Source organism: Chenopodium album, chromosome 14, assembly GCF_948465745.1.
Source record: "Chenopodium album chromosome 14, dcCheAlbu1.1, whole genome shotgun sequence".
Taxonomy (NCBI): Eukaryota; Viridiplantae; Streptophyta; class Magnoliopsida; order Caryophyllales; family Amaranthaceae; genus Chenopodium; species Chenopodium album.
The window spans coordinates 39329279-39348094 of NC_137847.1; the positions used below are offsets into that span (position 1 = coordinate 39329279).

Sequence of the window (18816 nt, forward strand, 5' to 3'; positions counted from 1 at the left end):
TCCTTTTTTTTTTTTTTTTTTTTTTTTTGGGTTGTTGTTGTTGTATGAATGAGCCATAAGGGCATTATACAAATAACAAATGAGGGTGGAGAATAAAACCTGTGATCTATCGTCAAGCTCTCAATCTTTATCACTAGGCCAATACTGATTGATATGCTATAAAAATGGACAATTATATACATCTTTGGACATCAAAGTTTTACAAAAGCTTAAAATTTAGAGCACCAAAGTGGATTGACCAAACCATAAAGCACCAAATTGAAACAGTGTTCTATTAACTTAGGGGATTCGAACCCCTTCTTATGCAGTTTGATCATCAACAAAGCAAACCGTATGTTATAAAAGTGACAATGATATAAATCTGCGGACATCAAAGTTTTACAAAAGATAAGACTTAGAGCACCAAAGTTGAATGAGCAAACCATCAAGCACCAAAGTGAAATAGAGTTCTACATAAACTCAGTTACTCAAGGCACTAATGTGGAAATATTTGAAACTATAGGGGCACTGAAGTGGACATAAATAAAATCTCAAAGCACCAAAGTGGGAAATTTTCAAGATAAAAAGATTAGACGAATTAACGAAGAATTCTGGGGAAAAAAACATTGAACCAAGGCACACACCCAAATAAATAAAATAGGGAAAAAAAAATTGAATAAATCCTTTTCTATAATTGCATTGACATTCATACTACAATTTGTAGTACCAGCGCCTTGACACAGCTTTATATCATTCAATATATGCACAAAGATTTTCTTTACAGGAGCCTAGCCTCTAAAACAGTATCAACTCCTTTGCTGCTCATAATCAATGTTGAAAAATCCTACCAGCTAGCTTTAAAATCTCACTAAGGAACAGCGCTGGCGGTCATCATAAGTTGTCTGAACACAGCATACCATGGGAGAGAATTTCTGTTATCGACTCACTATCTTCAGAGGTTCAGGGGCATCAGAGCAAATAGTAAACAGAAATATTTCCAGCTCACTTCAAGGCTTCAAGCTTAACTGAAAATTCATGTATTCATTGAATTATCAAATAATCAGCATCACGTGGAAGCTGATCTCTGGCAGTGGCTGGCAAACTCTTCCGAGGATTATCTTGGCGAACTTGGGCATGAGTTTCTGCCTCGTGCTGAAACATCTTCACCAACTCCTCAAGTTCCATTTTCCTCACCTCTACCTGCTCTTCATTGACAGGCTGTTTTAGCCCAAGATATATTAAGCCAACCCCAATCAGAATAGTCCCTATAACCACTAGAAGTGCTGTAAATAGACCAAATGCATACGGAGTGTTCTCAGCACCGGGAATGCCATCGACATTAATACCAAACAGCCCAGTTATGATAGATAAAACAAGACCACATCCACCAATGACACCAAGATTGTGAGTAACTCGAAGGCTTCGATCCTGGATCAGAAATATCAGTGTATGTTATAATAATAATAAATAAATAAAAACTCTCCAAAATCCACACTTTTATCGATATATAAATACTATTCATGAAGGCATTAAGCAGTAGAAATAGCTTTTGCGCAAGCCTAGCATCAATTTTTATTCATCCATTCAACCAACACAATTCTCTCCCTGCTAAAATGCAAGTTGTTAGCTGAAAAACCACTAATGAGTTATGAGGCCACATGAGAGCTGTAGGTAGTCGAGCTGTAATGGACTGATAATCAGACTTGTATTTCTGATATAATTAGACTAATACATAAATATTAAAGCTTGAGACTTTGATTAATAATGGCAGAAATTTGGGTACAAAGTGATGGATTAATAGCTTAAGGTTATTACTCTCTTGATAACTTTAGGTTATCACTCTCCTAGTAACTTGAGGTTACTACTCTCAACATTTTTCCTCACAATTCACATGATATCCTAGTGCATATACTATCCCCTAATTATACTAAGGCCAAGGAGTCAAGGACTACTAACCTAAAAGTATAAGACTACCCAAAATGCCCTTCCTAATGTTGGTCTATTACACGAGCCAATGATAATATGACAAGAAAGTGGACATCTATTTCTGCTTAATTTTTGCACAAGTAATACAAAAAATAAAATATTAAAATTGCTTTGGCTTGCGAGCCCATCATTGGGAAGAAAAAATCAGTGTAAAAAACACTTATATTACAGATACAAACCTGCAGCCATGCACGAATAGTACTCTGCATTACATCTTGAATTGTAAATAAGCGACCACGAACAGCCTCTTGTTCATCAAGCATTTGCCTTGTACTCTTTTTTACCATATCCAGTAAGCTTCTAGCTGCACTACCGCGTAGCTGGTGGAGAAGCTCAAATATGATCTCCTCCCTTGCATGGAGTGACCACTTGACCCTAATGACCTAATAATAATAGAATGAAATATGAATAATTGATGTGAGATGCAAAAACGTAATAATTTCAAATGGCAGAAAGGGGACAATTGAAAAGGTTCAGATGTCAGAACTTCTTTTAGTAATGAGATGAGTACTTGCAGAAACTATAGCTTGGTTAAATTGAGATAACAATGTTCCATTTACTAACAAGCACATCATTCTAAATGCACCAAAGAATACTAAGAATAGTGCACCGGAAAGGGGGGAAAAAGGTACTAAAAGGAAAAGGCAAATAGAGAGATATTTGAAAAGAAATAAATTAACGATAAAAATGAACTTCACAAGTGCAGCAGGCAAAACCCTTTCAAAAGCATAGCTTCAGAATCATAAGGAAAAATACCAAATCAAAGACAGTACACTCATTTTGTTCTTGAAAAGTTACAAGGGCAGTTGATGACCCAGTTAATGGTCTAAAAAAAACAAAATATCACTGATCTGAACAGCTCCCTCAAATGTCTCCCCTTAAGTAAACAAGTAAACTTTAAAATAAAATAAAATGAAATAAAATAAAGTAAAATAATAATTATAAAATAAATAAAAATAAATAAAAAATAATAAAAAAAATTTTAAAAAAAAAGAAAAAAAAGAAAAAGCAAACAGAAAGCCTTTCATATTATGTGATTTCCTAATCATCTTGAATATTTCTTGGAAGGTATTTACCATCTTCATTAAATAGGGAGAGTTGTACTTAGGACCACCTGCATCATTGGCCTCTGTGGAAACCTCACAGCTTAGTAACTTAGTGCTCATTGCATTTCAAGATTGCACCTCATAACCTTACTTTCTTTTTGTTACCAAATAAGTAAAGATACTCAGATCTTGCCAGTGCAATACAACTTCCACAGTTTTCTTTAATCAAAATCACAAGTCGTGCACGCTCAAGGCTGACTAAGTCCCAATGCTATGCAAATATAATCAAATTTATAAAGCTGATAATGGTTTAGTCATAATTGTATCGTAAACAACAACGAGCTTAATTAAGATATCACCTGTGTTGACAACTTTCTAATTTCTTGGTTGAGAATCACGCCAAAAAGATGCAAATCTTCGTGATTCCTCCTATTCATACAACATTGTAGTATAGACAAAAACAAAATGTGAGAGTTAATTCAACTCAATAGATTAAGTGGATACAAATTACGATTGATAAGTTAATACCTGTTCACAAACTTCAATTCAACTTCATCTGCAGTACCAAATATGGATTTCCTATAAAATCTATAAAGCAAAACGCAAATAAGCCAAATATTCAGAAAAAGGATATGATACCAGATGTATGATTAAAACATTACAAATTAGTATAAGAAAGAGTACAGGTGTACAGCAACAAGTGGGTTTGACATTATTTCCTCTGCTTTTTTAATAATGTTTTAGACTTGGTGTTTATAACTAAATCTTTGTTTCCCTGTTTAGTAATAATTCTTTTTCACTTTTCCAAGGCTTCTGATGATATATCATAAATGACAAAGTAATGATGAGTTGAGTTTAATTGGTCAAAATTGTTTGCAAATTCTATATTATAATATGGTAGATAAGGAAGATAAAATTTGTGTTGCAATATTGACAGATGCAAAACAGAATGAGAAAAAATAGCAAGGGTTGATGAATTGTTGGTAGAGTAGCAACAGATAGGCATACAATTTGTTGGATTTATATCCACAATTAAGGATTTCTTAATTGTTGAGTCAAAAACTAAAATTTATACTTCCTCCATTTCTTAAAGTTGTTCTTGTTTGCTTTTTGTACAATTTTCAATGCACACATCTGAGCATCAATATCTTTAAATAAGTAGCAAACCAATCCTGGCCAAGAATTCATGGCAAAAAGCCAAAAGCCAGGGAGAAGACAAAGTGTCATTTTTACTCCAAGCCATTACAAAGGTCAAATCTCTCTCTTAAATTTATTCCGTCCTAACCAAGGCATAATTGTAACACACTTCTCCACCAAAATTCTTCAACCATCCTTCATGGAATAAAATCCTTGGTGAAACGAAGCTATCAGGTAATCAGATATACATAACACAATCCTCTCCACTATAACACTAAAAGAGTATTGCCCATATTCTGAGAAAAAGGACACATAAGTGAAAAATCCTCATTTTTCACCACGCTTTGTGATGGATCCAGGTCAGCCACAGCCCATGCGGGTCTACGCTAGAAGGAAAGTCAAGCAATAGGAGCTACTAGGAAGGTCAAGCAGCAGCACGGAGAATTTCAAGGCATCAAGACTCCAATGAAGAAGCGGACAACTTTAATTAAGAAGAGAAGAAGGAAAGAAAGCAACTCACTTCTATTATGTTTTGCCATGGTCTTCCTATTTATGTTAAGTAGTCACATGTTTAGAATTAAGGTCACCTTTGACCATTAGTAATCTTCGTATAAGTAGCATGGTATGTGTAGCAAGTTGAGTATCCAGAAATTTGTGAGGAGATTGGCAACCTCAAGTTGCTAACTTGTTATCCTTGGGTTACTTTATTTATGAACAATCAGTCCTTCTAACATTGAGAGTGATAATTTGCTAAGTTAGCCTAGTCCATTACAAACTTGGTATCAGAGTGGTCGATCATGACGGAACCGAAACTGACTCAACGCGCCGACGCGGTGGATGAGAAGCTAGAGGAAGTCGAGTCTCGGCTGAAGTCGATTGAAGGGAAATTGACAGTCGCGGAAGCGGTGAATCGAGCCATGGCTGACAAGCAGAAAGCAATCACCGACCACTTCACGACGCTTTTTGAAGCGTAACCGAGGAGGCAGGAAGAAAACAGGGTGAGGCTTGAAGGAAGAATTGATCGCTTCCAAATCGATCAGGACGCTCTAGCAGCCATAGATAGGAGTAAAATTGATAAGCTGAACAATGAGTTGAAGGCATTAGGGGGAACTCGACCTCTTAACCCACCACCCCTACCACCACCGATGGTCAATTTGTAGGGGGAAAACAGTCAGAAATGCCGAATGTGATTCCGAATGTGGAAGGCGAAAGGCAGTAAGGCATGCTGTGACGGGGAGATGGGTGGCTGGCTGGCGACGCGGTGAAGGGCGTGAAGGTGACCACGGCGGAGGGAGCACCGGAAGCTGGAAATTCCAGTCGTCGAGGGTAAGGATCCCAACAATTGGATCCTTAGGGCGGAGATGTTCTTCAATTTACCGGTTGACCGAGCGAGAGAAGAAAGAGGCGGTCGTGGTGGCCATGGACGGTCCAGCTTTGAAATGGTACCAGTGGGAGCAGCGGCGGCAACCGATCACATGGTGGCCGGACCTCAAAAGTCGGGTCCTCCATGAATTCCGACCCTCTCACACGGACACGTTGTATGAGCAGTGGTTGGCAATGGAGCAAGAGGGTACAGTGGAGGGATATCGTCGGAAGTTCATTGAATTTGCAGCACTGTTGGACGGAATCTCTGAGGATCTCCTCTTTGCTTAGTTTGTGAATGGGTTGAAGGGGGAGGTGAAAACGGAGTTGCGCACATTATACCCGAATACCTTAGAATGAGCTATGGAGTTGCCAGGCTTGATTGAGGAGAAAAATCGAGTGTATAATGGGACAAGAGGTGGATTTGAGGGAGCTCGAATTGGGCCGGCCCAAGCTATAACTCCTACAGCAAGCTATAGTAGCAGCAAGGGTAAAGGTTTAGGGTTGGTTCAAACTTATGGGTTACCCAACCCACCTGGCCCAACTGGCCAAAACAAGCAGTTGGCCCAGAGTTACGAGTCCCAACCTTCCGTTAACATGTATGGAAGGAGAAGTGGGCTGTCGACGAGGAGGCTTACGAAGGCGGAGATACAAGAGCGGTGGTCGAAGGGGCTTTGTTTGAAACAATTATCTTTGGTAATTTAGCTTAGAAATCCTCAAATTAATCATTGTGCTTGGTTTGTGAGATGTTTGCTTATAAATGTGTTTGATTTGAGTGTGGAATGTGCGACCGTTCTAACGCCCATCAAAATAAAGAATTTGGATATTAGAGGATTGGATATTTGGGGTAAGAAGATTTGAAAAAGGGAAGAAATATGGATATTAGGGGAAGAAACAACCTCATCAATCATCAAAAATCATCCTCAAAATATCATCATCAATATAGAGACCAAAAGCAAACCAACCATACCATGCATTCAACCATCACAATAACCAACCACAGATGGAGCAAAGCTAATTATAAAAGAAAAATGCTCTAAAGCACACATATAGTAGAGAAGTGAGACAAAAACATCAATATGCAATCATTCTAGCCTAAGCGTGTCATATCATCATGAATAGAACAACCAACCTAAAATAGGCACGTAATCTAAAACATAATACATTATAAATCCTACCACAAGTCCCAGAGGCTAAGCCAAGCCTTTCATGCTAAATATTCCACATACAAACTCAAACTTCTCCATACATGCACAAAATAGCAGCACATAAAAGCACATATCCTATCAAAACTGAGAACTACCAAACACACAAAGACCCCAAAACCTCCCCCAAGCTAGACATTTGATTACCGTTCCCGCACTAAAGTGTACACAATGAGAAACATCTCCCCACCAAGCTAAAACTCGACACCGGCCTAGGTGTTACAAATGACGGGTAAGAAGAGAAGGGAACGGTATATACAAATGTCTATATGCTACCTCCATTCATCCCCTCTTGCCGGCGATGGCATGTAATTATAGTTTAGGTCTACATCGCCGGCATAAGAGGATTAATCCACATAGGGAGGAAGATCATAGTTGGGGCTACTTCGGTAGTGACCGAAATCCGGTCACTAATTGTGCTCCAACCACCATCATACCCAGGTGGAAACCCGAAGTATTCCCATAAGGGGTGGTTATCAATCTCCTTGGGAGCCATATTACCACATGTATCAGGGACGTGGTAATAAAAAGGGTCCCCCCATAGGGAGGAAATGATTGTAGCTCCGAAATAGAGCTACAACATCCTTGCCAATATGAGTAGGTGGGGTGGTTGTTCCAGAACCGGCCCCTCTTGAACGGGGCGGTAAAGATAGCTGACATAGGGGAGAAAGTCTCCCTTCTTAACTTGGTTTTGATAGGACATTTGCGACACATAGCTTTGGCATTCATTTTCTTGCAAAATTCTTTAGTTGGTTAGATTGAGATGGTTAAAAGCCGTCTCTAGGTCGAAAGAAGAAGAAGAGGAGCAGCCCACAAACCTAGGAACGGTGGTAATGCTATGGTGGCGAGGTTGGGATGGTTGATCAAGGTCGGGAACATTCGCGGGAAATGGCTCAATTGGCACTTGCCAAGTGTTCCCCACGGTGTTCATTACCGCCGCATTGGGTAGAATGCAACGGTGCTTACCCTTGACCAACCAAGAATATGTGGTCACACGTCCACGGATTACCACAAGCATATGCATTGAGGAAAGTCCTTGGATGTCAAAGACATTAGAGCCGTTAACCGGGGTTAATAAGTTGACCGAATTAGTAAACCCCAATGGCTTGGCGATTATCGTGATCATCCCACCACATTTGATCTCTCCTCTCAACTCCGTACTTCTCTAAATCTCTAGGCACCTTTGGATAAACAAGTATCCCATATTCACATTCCCCTCAAGGTCCCCCTCAAATCGGGAAGCTATAAAGAGGCATTTTATCTCCTCTTAAGTTAGCTTCCCGAGATCTTGTTTCGAGAAACAACCGTACCCCATAATTCTCATGAAAATACGGAGTACGGGGTGGACGATGTGGCTAGCATGGCTTGACCGGGTGGTGAAATTGGGATACTCCGCAATAGTATTCCACCAATTTTGCTCTTCGTAGCTAGAAAGGTAGAAACTATCGGGATTGTCTATTTGGTTAAAGACGGGCCACTCAAAGATTTCATTGAGTCGAGTTAAGGTTAAAATCTTTTCTTGGTTTAAAAGCTTAAACTTAATCTCGCACTCAAGAGGCTCTCCCTCACCATTTATTCGGCACATGGTTAGGGTTGAAAGGAATTCAAGAGTGATCGACTCGTAAGTTAGTTCCCTCTTCTTGAGGAAGTTTAACCATCCGAAATTATCGGCCACTCGCCGAACTCCTTCATCTACACCTAAAAGCTTGCAAGCATGCTGGTCATAGAATCTTGTGGATAAGATTTTTCACCTTAGAAGCTCGGCATGGTACTTTTTGAATTTCTCGGGTATTCTAATTGTTGGAGGGCCATTATCTTGGTTTTGTGATTGATTTTGGCTTTCGGTGGGTTGGTTTTCGTTTATTTGCATGCCGGAAGTCTTTCTTTTCTTTCCTCCCGCACCTCCAAACAATCTAAGAACCATTATGACAAATGTGGGAAAAGGATAAAAAAGGTCACTCAAAATTGGGATGATTATAGTATGGTCAGGGGGCTGCTAGTATACCTATTCTGACCCAACTCTCATCATCATTAGAGCAATTAGTAACACCAGAGGCTCTGCTCGACATTCAGAAGCGACGAACCGATCAAAGCGTAACAGTGGAGGTTCTCATTAAGTGGGCGGGTCTACCGGATTTCGAAGCTACATGGGAATAGTATTCAGCGGTTCGTGATCGTTTCCCGATTTCCACCTTGAGGACAAGGTGAAACTTTTGGGGGGGAGTAATGTGATGGATTCGGGTCAGCCACAGCCCATGCGGGTCTACGCCAGAAGGAAAGTCAAACAATAGGAGCTACTGGGAAGGTCAAGCAGCAGCAGGGAGAATTTCAAGGCATCAAGACTCCAATGAAGAAGAGGACAAGTTTACTTAAGAAGAGAAGAAGGAAAGAAAGAAACTCACTTCTATTATGTTTTTCCATGGTCTTCCTATTTATGTCAAGTAGTCACATGTTTAGAATTAAGGTCACCTTTGACAATTAGTAATCTTAGTATAAGTAGTATGGTATGTGTAGCAAGTTGAGTATCCAGAAATTTGTGAGGAAAATCTTAAGAGATTGGCAACCTAAAGTTGCTTAGGAGATTGGCAACCTCAAGTTGCTAACTTGTTATCCTTGGGTTACTTTATTTATGAACAATCAGTCCTTAATCTGACAGTAATTTGCTAAGTTAGCCTATCCATTACATGCTTCTGAGACAAACCATTTATCTATTTAAAGAGATGCATACAACCCCACAAGAGACTAGGAGAGCACGTCATAAGGTTTGTCACAGTCTCACAGAAGAATGCCAATATTGAATACACATGAATGCTTTTACCTCGGAGAACTTTCTTAGAGAAGTCATTACAAGTTTAAACAAGGAGTGTAAATTGTAGGGAGGAAAGGGACCGAAAGAAATTACATGAGATTGAGCCCATATTTTTAAAAAGCTACATCATATATATATTTGAACAAAAAAATAAGACAGTCTAAAGAAATGAAAGCATGCGGATCCTCCAGCTCCCTCACAAAGACTACTTTTGACGAAATCTAGATTCCAATATATACTAGGAAATCTAGAGCCGTCATAAATAATGATGGTAATAATACATAGCTCATGGAGGTAAGATAACAGTACAAACATTTAGTCGTTTGTGCATAAGGTCTACTCCCCCGACCAAAGACAACATACCAAGAACAAACTTAGTTGCAAGAAATGTCTTGCCTTTTATACAGAAAAGAAAATTACTGATACTAAATTAGATGTTGGTATGATCAGATAATAGCAAGCAACAAAACTAGAAAACCCAATTTCAATGAAAGTGAATAAGAATCATAATAGGTCTCACTAGAGCTGATCACATAAGACATACTACAGGGGTTATGGTTAAGAGATAATGATTGAATACCCTCTTGACAATGGCAATGAATGATTCCTTTGGATGCCAAATGGAAAGTAGGGTAAGCACTTCGGCATAGGTGAAACGTGCTGGTCGTAAGGGAAGTAAGGACAGTGAGGGGGGGGGGGGGGGGGGCTAGTTGGTTGAATAATGAATATTATGTTTGGGAACTCCTATATACGTAGTATTATTTTAAGAGGATCGTGCAGCCAAAAGTTTTTCATGTGACTTCTTTGTCAGCATCACGATACGATAAGATTGATGAACAATTATTGTTGGATTCCTTTGCCACCTTTTAAGTAGACAAATGGACACCAGCAGTAGTGCAGTACTCTAAGTTTGTACATGGTATAGTTGTGTCATATGTACTCCATCCCCTTTTTTTTTTTTTAAATAACAACACTTTGATCGGCACAAAGTTTTATGCAACTGAGTTGAATTTGTTAAAATATTGTGTAAGTGGGGTTTGTTGGGGAATTAAAAATGAATGATAAAAAATTGATAGTGGGTGAATAGTTTATGTATAAGTAACGGATGTGAGGGAAGAGAAGTGGTGTAGGATGTGTGTAATAGACTAGGATTTTCAGATTATAAGTTGTATTGAACAAGAAATTTAAAGCCAAAAGCTTGAGTCTTTGATTGATAATGGCTGAAAGGTTACAAAAGGATAGGTTAAAAGCTTTAGCTATCAATCTCAAATCATTACAATGTGCCATGACTGCATGTTGGAGGGAAAAAAAAGGGGTCTGAATGGAATTACCTATCATCCCAACGCGCAAGACGACAAGTTAGATGTGCAATGACTTCATGTATTGTTTTTGGCGCATTATAACCACCTGCAATAAGAAGTTCCTGGGCAAAAGAAATCAAGAAAGTAATGTTTTAATATATTCTATATATAAATGATGTAGGATGACCTACTATCAAAGGCTATTAAATATCATTGACAAGGGGTGCACCTGTACTTCCATCACGCCCAAGACATTTACATCTGATGTAGATCCCTTAACATGCATAGCTGTTACCAGAAAATTTTGCGCTTGCCAAGAATGTAGAACAACAGGAATGTCTTCTTCTTCAACCACCGGATCACCAGCTGACTGCCCCAAAAGTTCAAACAATATCCCACCTGCAACCCTCACTGGGACCTGCAAAAGATACATAGCAACTTGTACTGAGTTCAACTCTAAAATTAGTACATACTCTAGTAAATAAAGCATCAACATCTGGATACCGCCCCTTCATTTCTCTTCATGTTAATCATAACTTGACATGATTAGACATTGGACCCACACTAAAAAAGTACTAGTACGATCATTACTGCATGAAAAAAAGGGAGAAGGCGATGATAGGCGAGTTAGCGGGTAAAGCCTGAAGGCTTATCCAATCAATTATCATTGGAGCTCAAACCTCAGATGAAGCAAGTATCAGTCAGCATGAGGAGAATTAGTGGTGTCACTGCCCCTCGCTGGTTCTTGCATATCACTAGAATTTAACAGTCACCAATTCTTCTCTCCTTTCAGTTCTCATCAGAGCAAGAAAGCAATGAAGAATTTTCCTAGATCAGCCTTACCTAGCAGAAGGCCATTTCACAAGGTAGAACCTAATACAAACATATGGAAAGCATGATGTGAATTCAATCTGACATGGCATCCAGTAGACCAGTATAATGAACTAAAAGCCATGTTCGGAAGCAATTTTAGAGGTAGAGAGTTTTCACTGAGTCGAACCGGGGGGGTATTCACATTGATTTCCTGTGTTGGAAAGATGTATTTCAAAGGTAGCAGTAGCCAAATAGGCAAATAGATTAAAAGTTGAGACAATGACAGCTAGTAATTGGCAAAAAGGCTAATAAGTTTTATAAGTTTAATCCTGAAATTATAAACATTTCCACTCAAAAATACATGACTTTTATTCTGTTCATGTATATTGCTGTTTGTAGTACCTAGAATGTTTTTAATCATGTCCTTCCATATAATGTCAGCTATCAGAAAATAAACAATTAACTTTACCTGTCACTGTATATTTTAATCAGCTTGGCCAACAAGTATATCAAACAATCAATAAGTAGAACAGCTAACAACTACCAAAACAATAAGCAACTACTTGAATAGCCGGTTCAGCTAAACAAGGCAAAAGTTTTGAGCTCCCAAACATGTGAGAGTGCAACTAGGCGCATAGTTGCTATATATTTAGGATGCATTAGGAGGGTTAATTGGTAAATTCATATAGTTTTTGTAATTTTTTATCGTTACAATGGTATTTTTAATGTACTATTATACATGCATTTTATACTACTAGAGTATAGGTTGTTTTAGTAGTACTATTTATAGCCATTATAGGTAACGAGAAGGTATTGCGTTAGTTCAGACCGATTAACCCAGCGGATTTTTAAAATCCTAAATTCTCTATTGGCTGGATGATATCATATAGCCAATAAAGGATATCATAGACACAATCATAAATGATATCATATAGCAGGATATCATCCATCCATGATATCATATAGCCAGTAGGAATGTCATCCACTAGAGGATATCATCCAACCAATAGAAAATATCACCCAACCAATCAAGGATATCATAGACACAATCATAAATGATATCATATACCTAATAGAGGATATCATCCAGCCATAATATCATATAGCCAATAGAGGATATCATCCAACCAATAGAGGATATCATCCACCTAGTAGATGATATGTATAAATGATTGGAGGATTTAAATTATTTGATGGAGGATAGGTATTACTTGTTTGAGAATACGTATAATTTGTTTGATGATATGTATAACAATAACGGAACCTCTATTAAAGAGCTCGTACTAAAGGTCATGGGTATAACATAACTTGCTTATTTCTCAACCAAAATATATGCATTTGTCATCAAAATGCTCACAATTCAACATACAATCATATGGGACAAACAATTTCAACAATTATACATCACATAAGAAAGCCCCAATTCGATTTTTTTTGGGCATTTTCGAAAAATCCGAGAATTAAACTTTCTCTCTTCCGCCATGAATGACCTCGCTTCTCTCCTTTGCCATTGATGTCGTCATCGTTATCATCATCGTCGCCTACAGGGAGAGAAGGAGATCCACCATCGTCGTCTTTATCATCATCGTCATCTCCTCCACCGCACGAACTATTTGATCAACCCAATAGTTTGTGTATAGGTAGCAATGGTACAAAAACCACTAGAAAAACATTTTTCACCACTCTTTTGTCTTATTCATGCTATTTACTTGTCATGTAAATAGCAGCTATGCGCCAATACTTAACCCACTATTGACACTAAATCCTAAGCTTTAAATCTTCCATAATCATGTATCATAATATATCTGAAGGGTGGCTGTGACAAAGCAAATAGCTATCTGCTCTATAAGAAGGAATATAGTAGCTTTTCACCAGATTAGTTATGCCCCCATTTAACACTACACGAACTTGAGCTAGCACCACATGCATCAGACTCACAATCCAGCTTGGTTGTTTATCTAATTTTCAAGGATTGTCAAGCTGCCAAGCTGCTAAGATTTAGTGCAATGCAATAACAAGAACAAAGTGTTGTTTCTCAACCACCACTGACGAAATCATAATTCAGCAGAATAAAAATTGACAACATTTGAAATTCCAGATCCATAGAGAAGGGTAATGCTTTATCAGTAGAAAGATAACGCAAAGGTCCATCAGGGCTGCTCACATGGATCCTCATGATGGATACTTCTAACAGGTTAAGCTTAGTCAATTGCATGTTCTGTGATCTGTATACATGTAGTCAAGTAGATAGAACAAGCCCTGTAGAGACAGTATTCTATAACTCTATCAAGGCTTTTAAAAATCATCTTGTAAATTTAACAAAAATGTAAATGTTTCTCGATGCATTAAATTATTTAGTATTAACATATCCCTTCAAAGTGGTAATTGGAAGAATTAAAGATGGTTGAACTCCTATTGAAACAATGCAGTATCACATGGAAACAAAAGTATCACCTCATAAAGAAGGTACTTCATCCGCTCACTTATCAGGCGACTTTCATCTCTCAGAGCAATACTGACAGCTGGGTGTAACCACTGAGCATTGCAAAGCCATGAAATGATATTCTGGTGACTTGCGTCTACGTGACACCACCAAACAGGACCAACAGGTCGCTCCCAGTACGGGGCTGCCAATTCTGCCACAGTAACATCATCCTCTGTATCCATGAACTCAAATTGCTGAGCTTCCCAGTCAATATCTATTTGAACTTCTTTAACAAGTTCAAATAATCTAGTCCAACCAATTGGCACCCAGCGACTTTCATGAAACTGCTCTATTTTGCAAGCTTGATTATCAATGTTATCATCCAGAGTTGAAAGTTGACAAGATCTCAACTCTGCATGGTAAGAACAATTTGGATTATAGATCCCATTTTGAACACTGGGATCAGCTTCTGCATATGTGTATGTTTGCTTCTGGGGATCATCATTTTCCACCTTTCTTGAGTATGGAACCTTTGATGAAGTCTTATGTTTCTGCACTTTGCGTCGACCTCGTACATATTCAAAAGCACAGATAAGTCCATCTATCCAAAGATCTGTCCCTGGCATAACATCTCTATAACTATGAGACTTAGGAACTTCTGCCTTTGTTGTGGAATTTCTCCTGTGGGTTGAGTGATCATTGCTCTTGCCACTCATTTCGGTCTCCATATTACAGTGGCAAAAAGCAATAAAAAATTTCTTAATGTGTTAGCATTCCCTTATTAAATCTGAAAACACAAAAGAGATTATGTCAATGTAATACTTCCTTTGTTTACTTTTGAAATGAACACTTCCATTTTCACACTTGTCAATCTTTAACTTTAACCACTAATATTGATCTTTAATTACCGATAACTAAATACAAATTATTTTAAAAAATTGAAATTTAGAGAGCATAGATTGGGACGAATCTAACAAGTAGCCAAACACAGGGTTACAGTAGGGTATGTGAATTGTGTAAAATGCAATATGTTGTATCTAACAATAAACAGAGGAAGAGCAAAGTATCAAGAAGTATACTAAATTAGTACACAAAGTGATGGTAACTTCAGCAAGTCTTTATTTGAGCACGAGGGGCGGATGCTGATCCCCCTATGAAAGGATTCTCACATTCACACAATTTTCCAATTATAAGCCAGAATGGCATTCACAAATAGTCCAATTACTCTTTTTAAGAAATGATAAACGCTTGAAAAGTTGAAAGTTGAATTCCTAAACACCAAGCCAAAATAACACAATTTTGGAATGTCCTAGAATCATGCAATATCAACTTCATAGTCCATACCACAATTTTCAATAATACTTCACCTAAAGATGTCAACTAGTTTAATTGATTAAAGCCCGGGAAGTATCGAAAATCAAATCTCGACTACATTACCACAATCATTTAATGACTCACTCAACAATAAAAACAAAAAACTATACATAACCCCAGAATGTTCTAATTTACGAAATAAAATTGCAAAAAACACAAGATTAAAGTTACATAATCAGTTCTAGTTTCTACAACTGCATTATCTCTCAAACTATTATCAACTTCGAAAAGAAAAAAAGCTCAAAAAAATTGCAAAAACACAAGATTAAAGTTACAACAGATTCATAATATAAAATAAAATAAAAAGAGAGAGATTGAAATTACCACAAGTAATTGAATTGGGAGGTTTGATTCTGTAAAATGAGAAATCTGGGGTAGAAGATTAAAGAGAAAAGCATGCAATGGTGGTATTTGAGAGAGTAACAATGGTGTTTTTAGAGAGAGAATCAGAATAAAGTGAAGTGGTGGAATTCAGTAGAAGCCATTAACAGTAGGAAAAATTGACAGGAATCTGGATCCGCCGTAGATAAAAAATCCGTCTTTTGATAATCCCCCAATAAAATGACCTTTGCACATGATCTTCCAAAAATGGGGCAAAATCGGTTATTAACCTGTTTAATGGGTTAGTATAACACGTGTCTCTTTGTAATTAGTTAATTATTTTATTTTTATTTACAATTTTCTTATTTTAAAAAAATTAATAAAAAAATTGATTTTAAATTTAAAAAAATAAAAAAAAAAGAATTCCCCCTCCCCCACAGCCCCTATCCCGTGAAATCGTGAACTCCCACTATGGCCACAAATCACCGACGCCAACCACCGTCGATGGGTAACCCATCAAAAATCCTTCACATCGTCAGCCACCGTTGCTGCCACGTTCTCTCTCTCCTCCCTTCGCAACACACTCCACTCACCCCACCACCTTCCACACGACCTCACTTTCTCTATCCTCACCACCAGTCCACCACCACTTTCGGCTTTTGGAGGGGAATGTGGGGTTGTTGGATTTGGGAGGGAGAAGGCAGTGAAACTCGAACCCCTTCACGATTTTCGCTGCTCGAAATCGCAATGGTTGGGTACTTCAGGATTTGGGTCAAGTGTCAAAGAGGGGGAGCGTTGATTGGTCTGGTTGTTTGGCGAGTTGTTGAGCGCTGATGGTGGTCTAGTGGCGCTGTGGGGCGGCAACAAGGTTGCACCGTCGCAGTAAAGGGAGGCTAAATAGGGAAGGAGGGGTGTTGAACAGGGATGATATCAGAGAAGGGGACGAAGGGTTTTTTTTTTCTTTTTTTAATTAAGTTTTTTAAAATTTAATGTTAATTTTTTAAAGGAAATATGTTAAAATTTAAATTAAAAAATCTTGATCAATAACAATGTGACACGCGTTCATCCTTAACCTTTGAAACAGGTAGTCGGTTTTTTATCCTATTTTTGAAAGATCATATACAAAGGTCGTTTTATTAGGGGAATATCAAAATGTGGTTTTATTCATGGCGGACCGAACAAAGGTCATAATATTCCTGTCAATTTTTCCTTGACATTATAATTTGCACCACTAAACTGGCGGCACGATCGCGATGGTGACATTCTTTTTTACAAGTACTTTTTTGGAAATACAAAAACAAAGGAATGATATGATGGTGAAGTATTTATCCAAAAACTTTAACCGACTAATCTAGCTGGAATAAAGTACAATATGATAAAAGATAACCTAAGAAATTTAATTAGATTTAGATTTAGCCATTCCTTTTGGGATGAGAATTTTACCAGCAAACTTTTGTGTCATGTGTGACTGGTCACACCGTGTGGTCGGTTAACACACGAAAAACCCTTGACTAGGTAACCCCTGACAGACAAAATAACTCATAACCAAATAACCCCTAACCAACCAATTAACTCCTGACAGAATAACCCTTGAGCAACCGAGTAACCATTAACCAACCAAGTAATCCCTGATCATGTAACCCATAATTGACCAAGTAATCCTTGACCGATTGAGTAACCACTGACTAGCTGAGTAACCCCTAAACAAGTAACCCAGGCGATTCTTTAAAAAAAATATGTACATATAAAGTTTGTGGAATTTTATTTACAAATGTAACAAAATCTCATGTCGTTTTTTGGATAATTTTGAGTTCAATTTGGACCTTAAAGACCGGCATTTTGTGGCATGCAAAACAAGTCATTTCTGTTGCTTTTTGACATTTTCGAGCGCACTTTAGAACCTTAAGAGCCAAAATGACCCCAAAATCTTAATCAAACAAGTGTTTTGGCTAAACATACTATCTCCGATTTTTATTATTTGCAACTTTGTGGTATCATTTGTGAGATATAAAATATTTCAAATTTGCAAAAAATAAAAATCGGAGGTAGTAAGTTTTTTTAAGGGTGGAATAATGGGTTCAACTAACGATTTCTCTGCTTGCGTATTTTGCTTATTTGAGAAAAAAAATTAGGTGTTGTTAGATTCAAACGCTAAACAAGTTAGTTTAGGTTGAGAGAAAGACAAATTTCATTAATGTTTGGGATGTTGAAGGAATTAACAGGAGGATTAATGTTGAAGACTGAATGAATTAAATGGAGGTCGCAGTAGGGATAGAGTAGCAAATTAGGGGAAATCGTGAAACAAGAAAGGAAAATAAATAGGTAGGTCCCACATCCAAAATCATGACGAGAATCAAGCAAGAGGAGGTGATTTTTTTTTTTTTTTTTTTTTTTTTTATGTTTATACAGTGGAATTTTAAAATAAAGTTTATAAGTGTGGCAAAATAAAAAGTAATTTTTTTAAGGAGCGGTAAAATCTAAAATGCAATATTTACTTGTTATTTCTTTATAAGGTTTTGTAACAAAATTTATAAACTAAATAATTAGCGTGATTGATCACATTACTTTGAACTTAACTCATTTCTTGTTGTTGGATTTTGGAAATAAGAATTTTGAATTTAGGTAAGATGTTTGATTTTTGCGGAAAATAAACAATATATATATTCCCTCCATTCTTTTTTGTTCTACTTACTTTCCATTTTAGGTTTTTTTTTAATTTTAATTTTATTTTAAATTTTTTTTTATGTTCAATTCATTTTGTTTTATTCTATTAAGCACTAGTTTAGGTCCCATGCAACGCACAGTAATTACTAAAAATATATATGGAGTATAGAGAATTGTGATTGCTAATCAAATATGAAGTATAAAGAAATGAAACAAGGTTTTTTTTTTTTTTTGTGCCATTTCACCTAATATCTTTGTTTTTCATAGATTTAACTATTACTAATTTAATATTATGCATAAGAGAGTTTTGTTTTCGTTTCTATTTTCCAATGTCATATAACTCTTTTTTCAAGCAATAAAACAAAACTTGTGTAAAAAAGAATTTTAACAATTT

The 18816-nt window shown here is 37.3% G+C and overlaps 1 protein-coding gene across 1 annotated transcript; it reads right to left on the reverse strand.

Moving 5' to 3' along the window:
* Positions 1 to 566: 566 nt before the first annotated feature.
* On the reverse strand, positions 567 to 16562 carry LOC145580232 (uncharacterized). Its single transcript, XM_081637653.1, has 8 exons — positions 15762 to 16562; positions 14093 to 14850; positions 11055 to 11243; positions 10856 to 10947; positions 3540 to 3599; positions 3371 to 3440; positions 2145 to 2348; positions 567 to 1407 (listed from the first exon to the last, which is right to left on the reverse strand). The coding sequence occupies exons 2-8, from the start codon at positions 14789 to 14791 to the stop codon at positions 1021 to 1023; spliced, it is 1701 nt and encodes a 566-aa protein (XP_081493779.1). The 5' UTR covers positions 14792 to 14850; positions 15762 to 16562; the 3' UTR covers positions 567 to 1020.
* Between the last annotated feature and the right edge of the window lie 2254 nt (positions 16563 to 18816).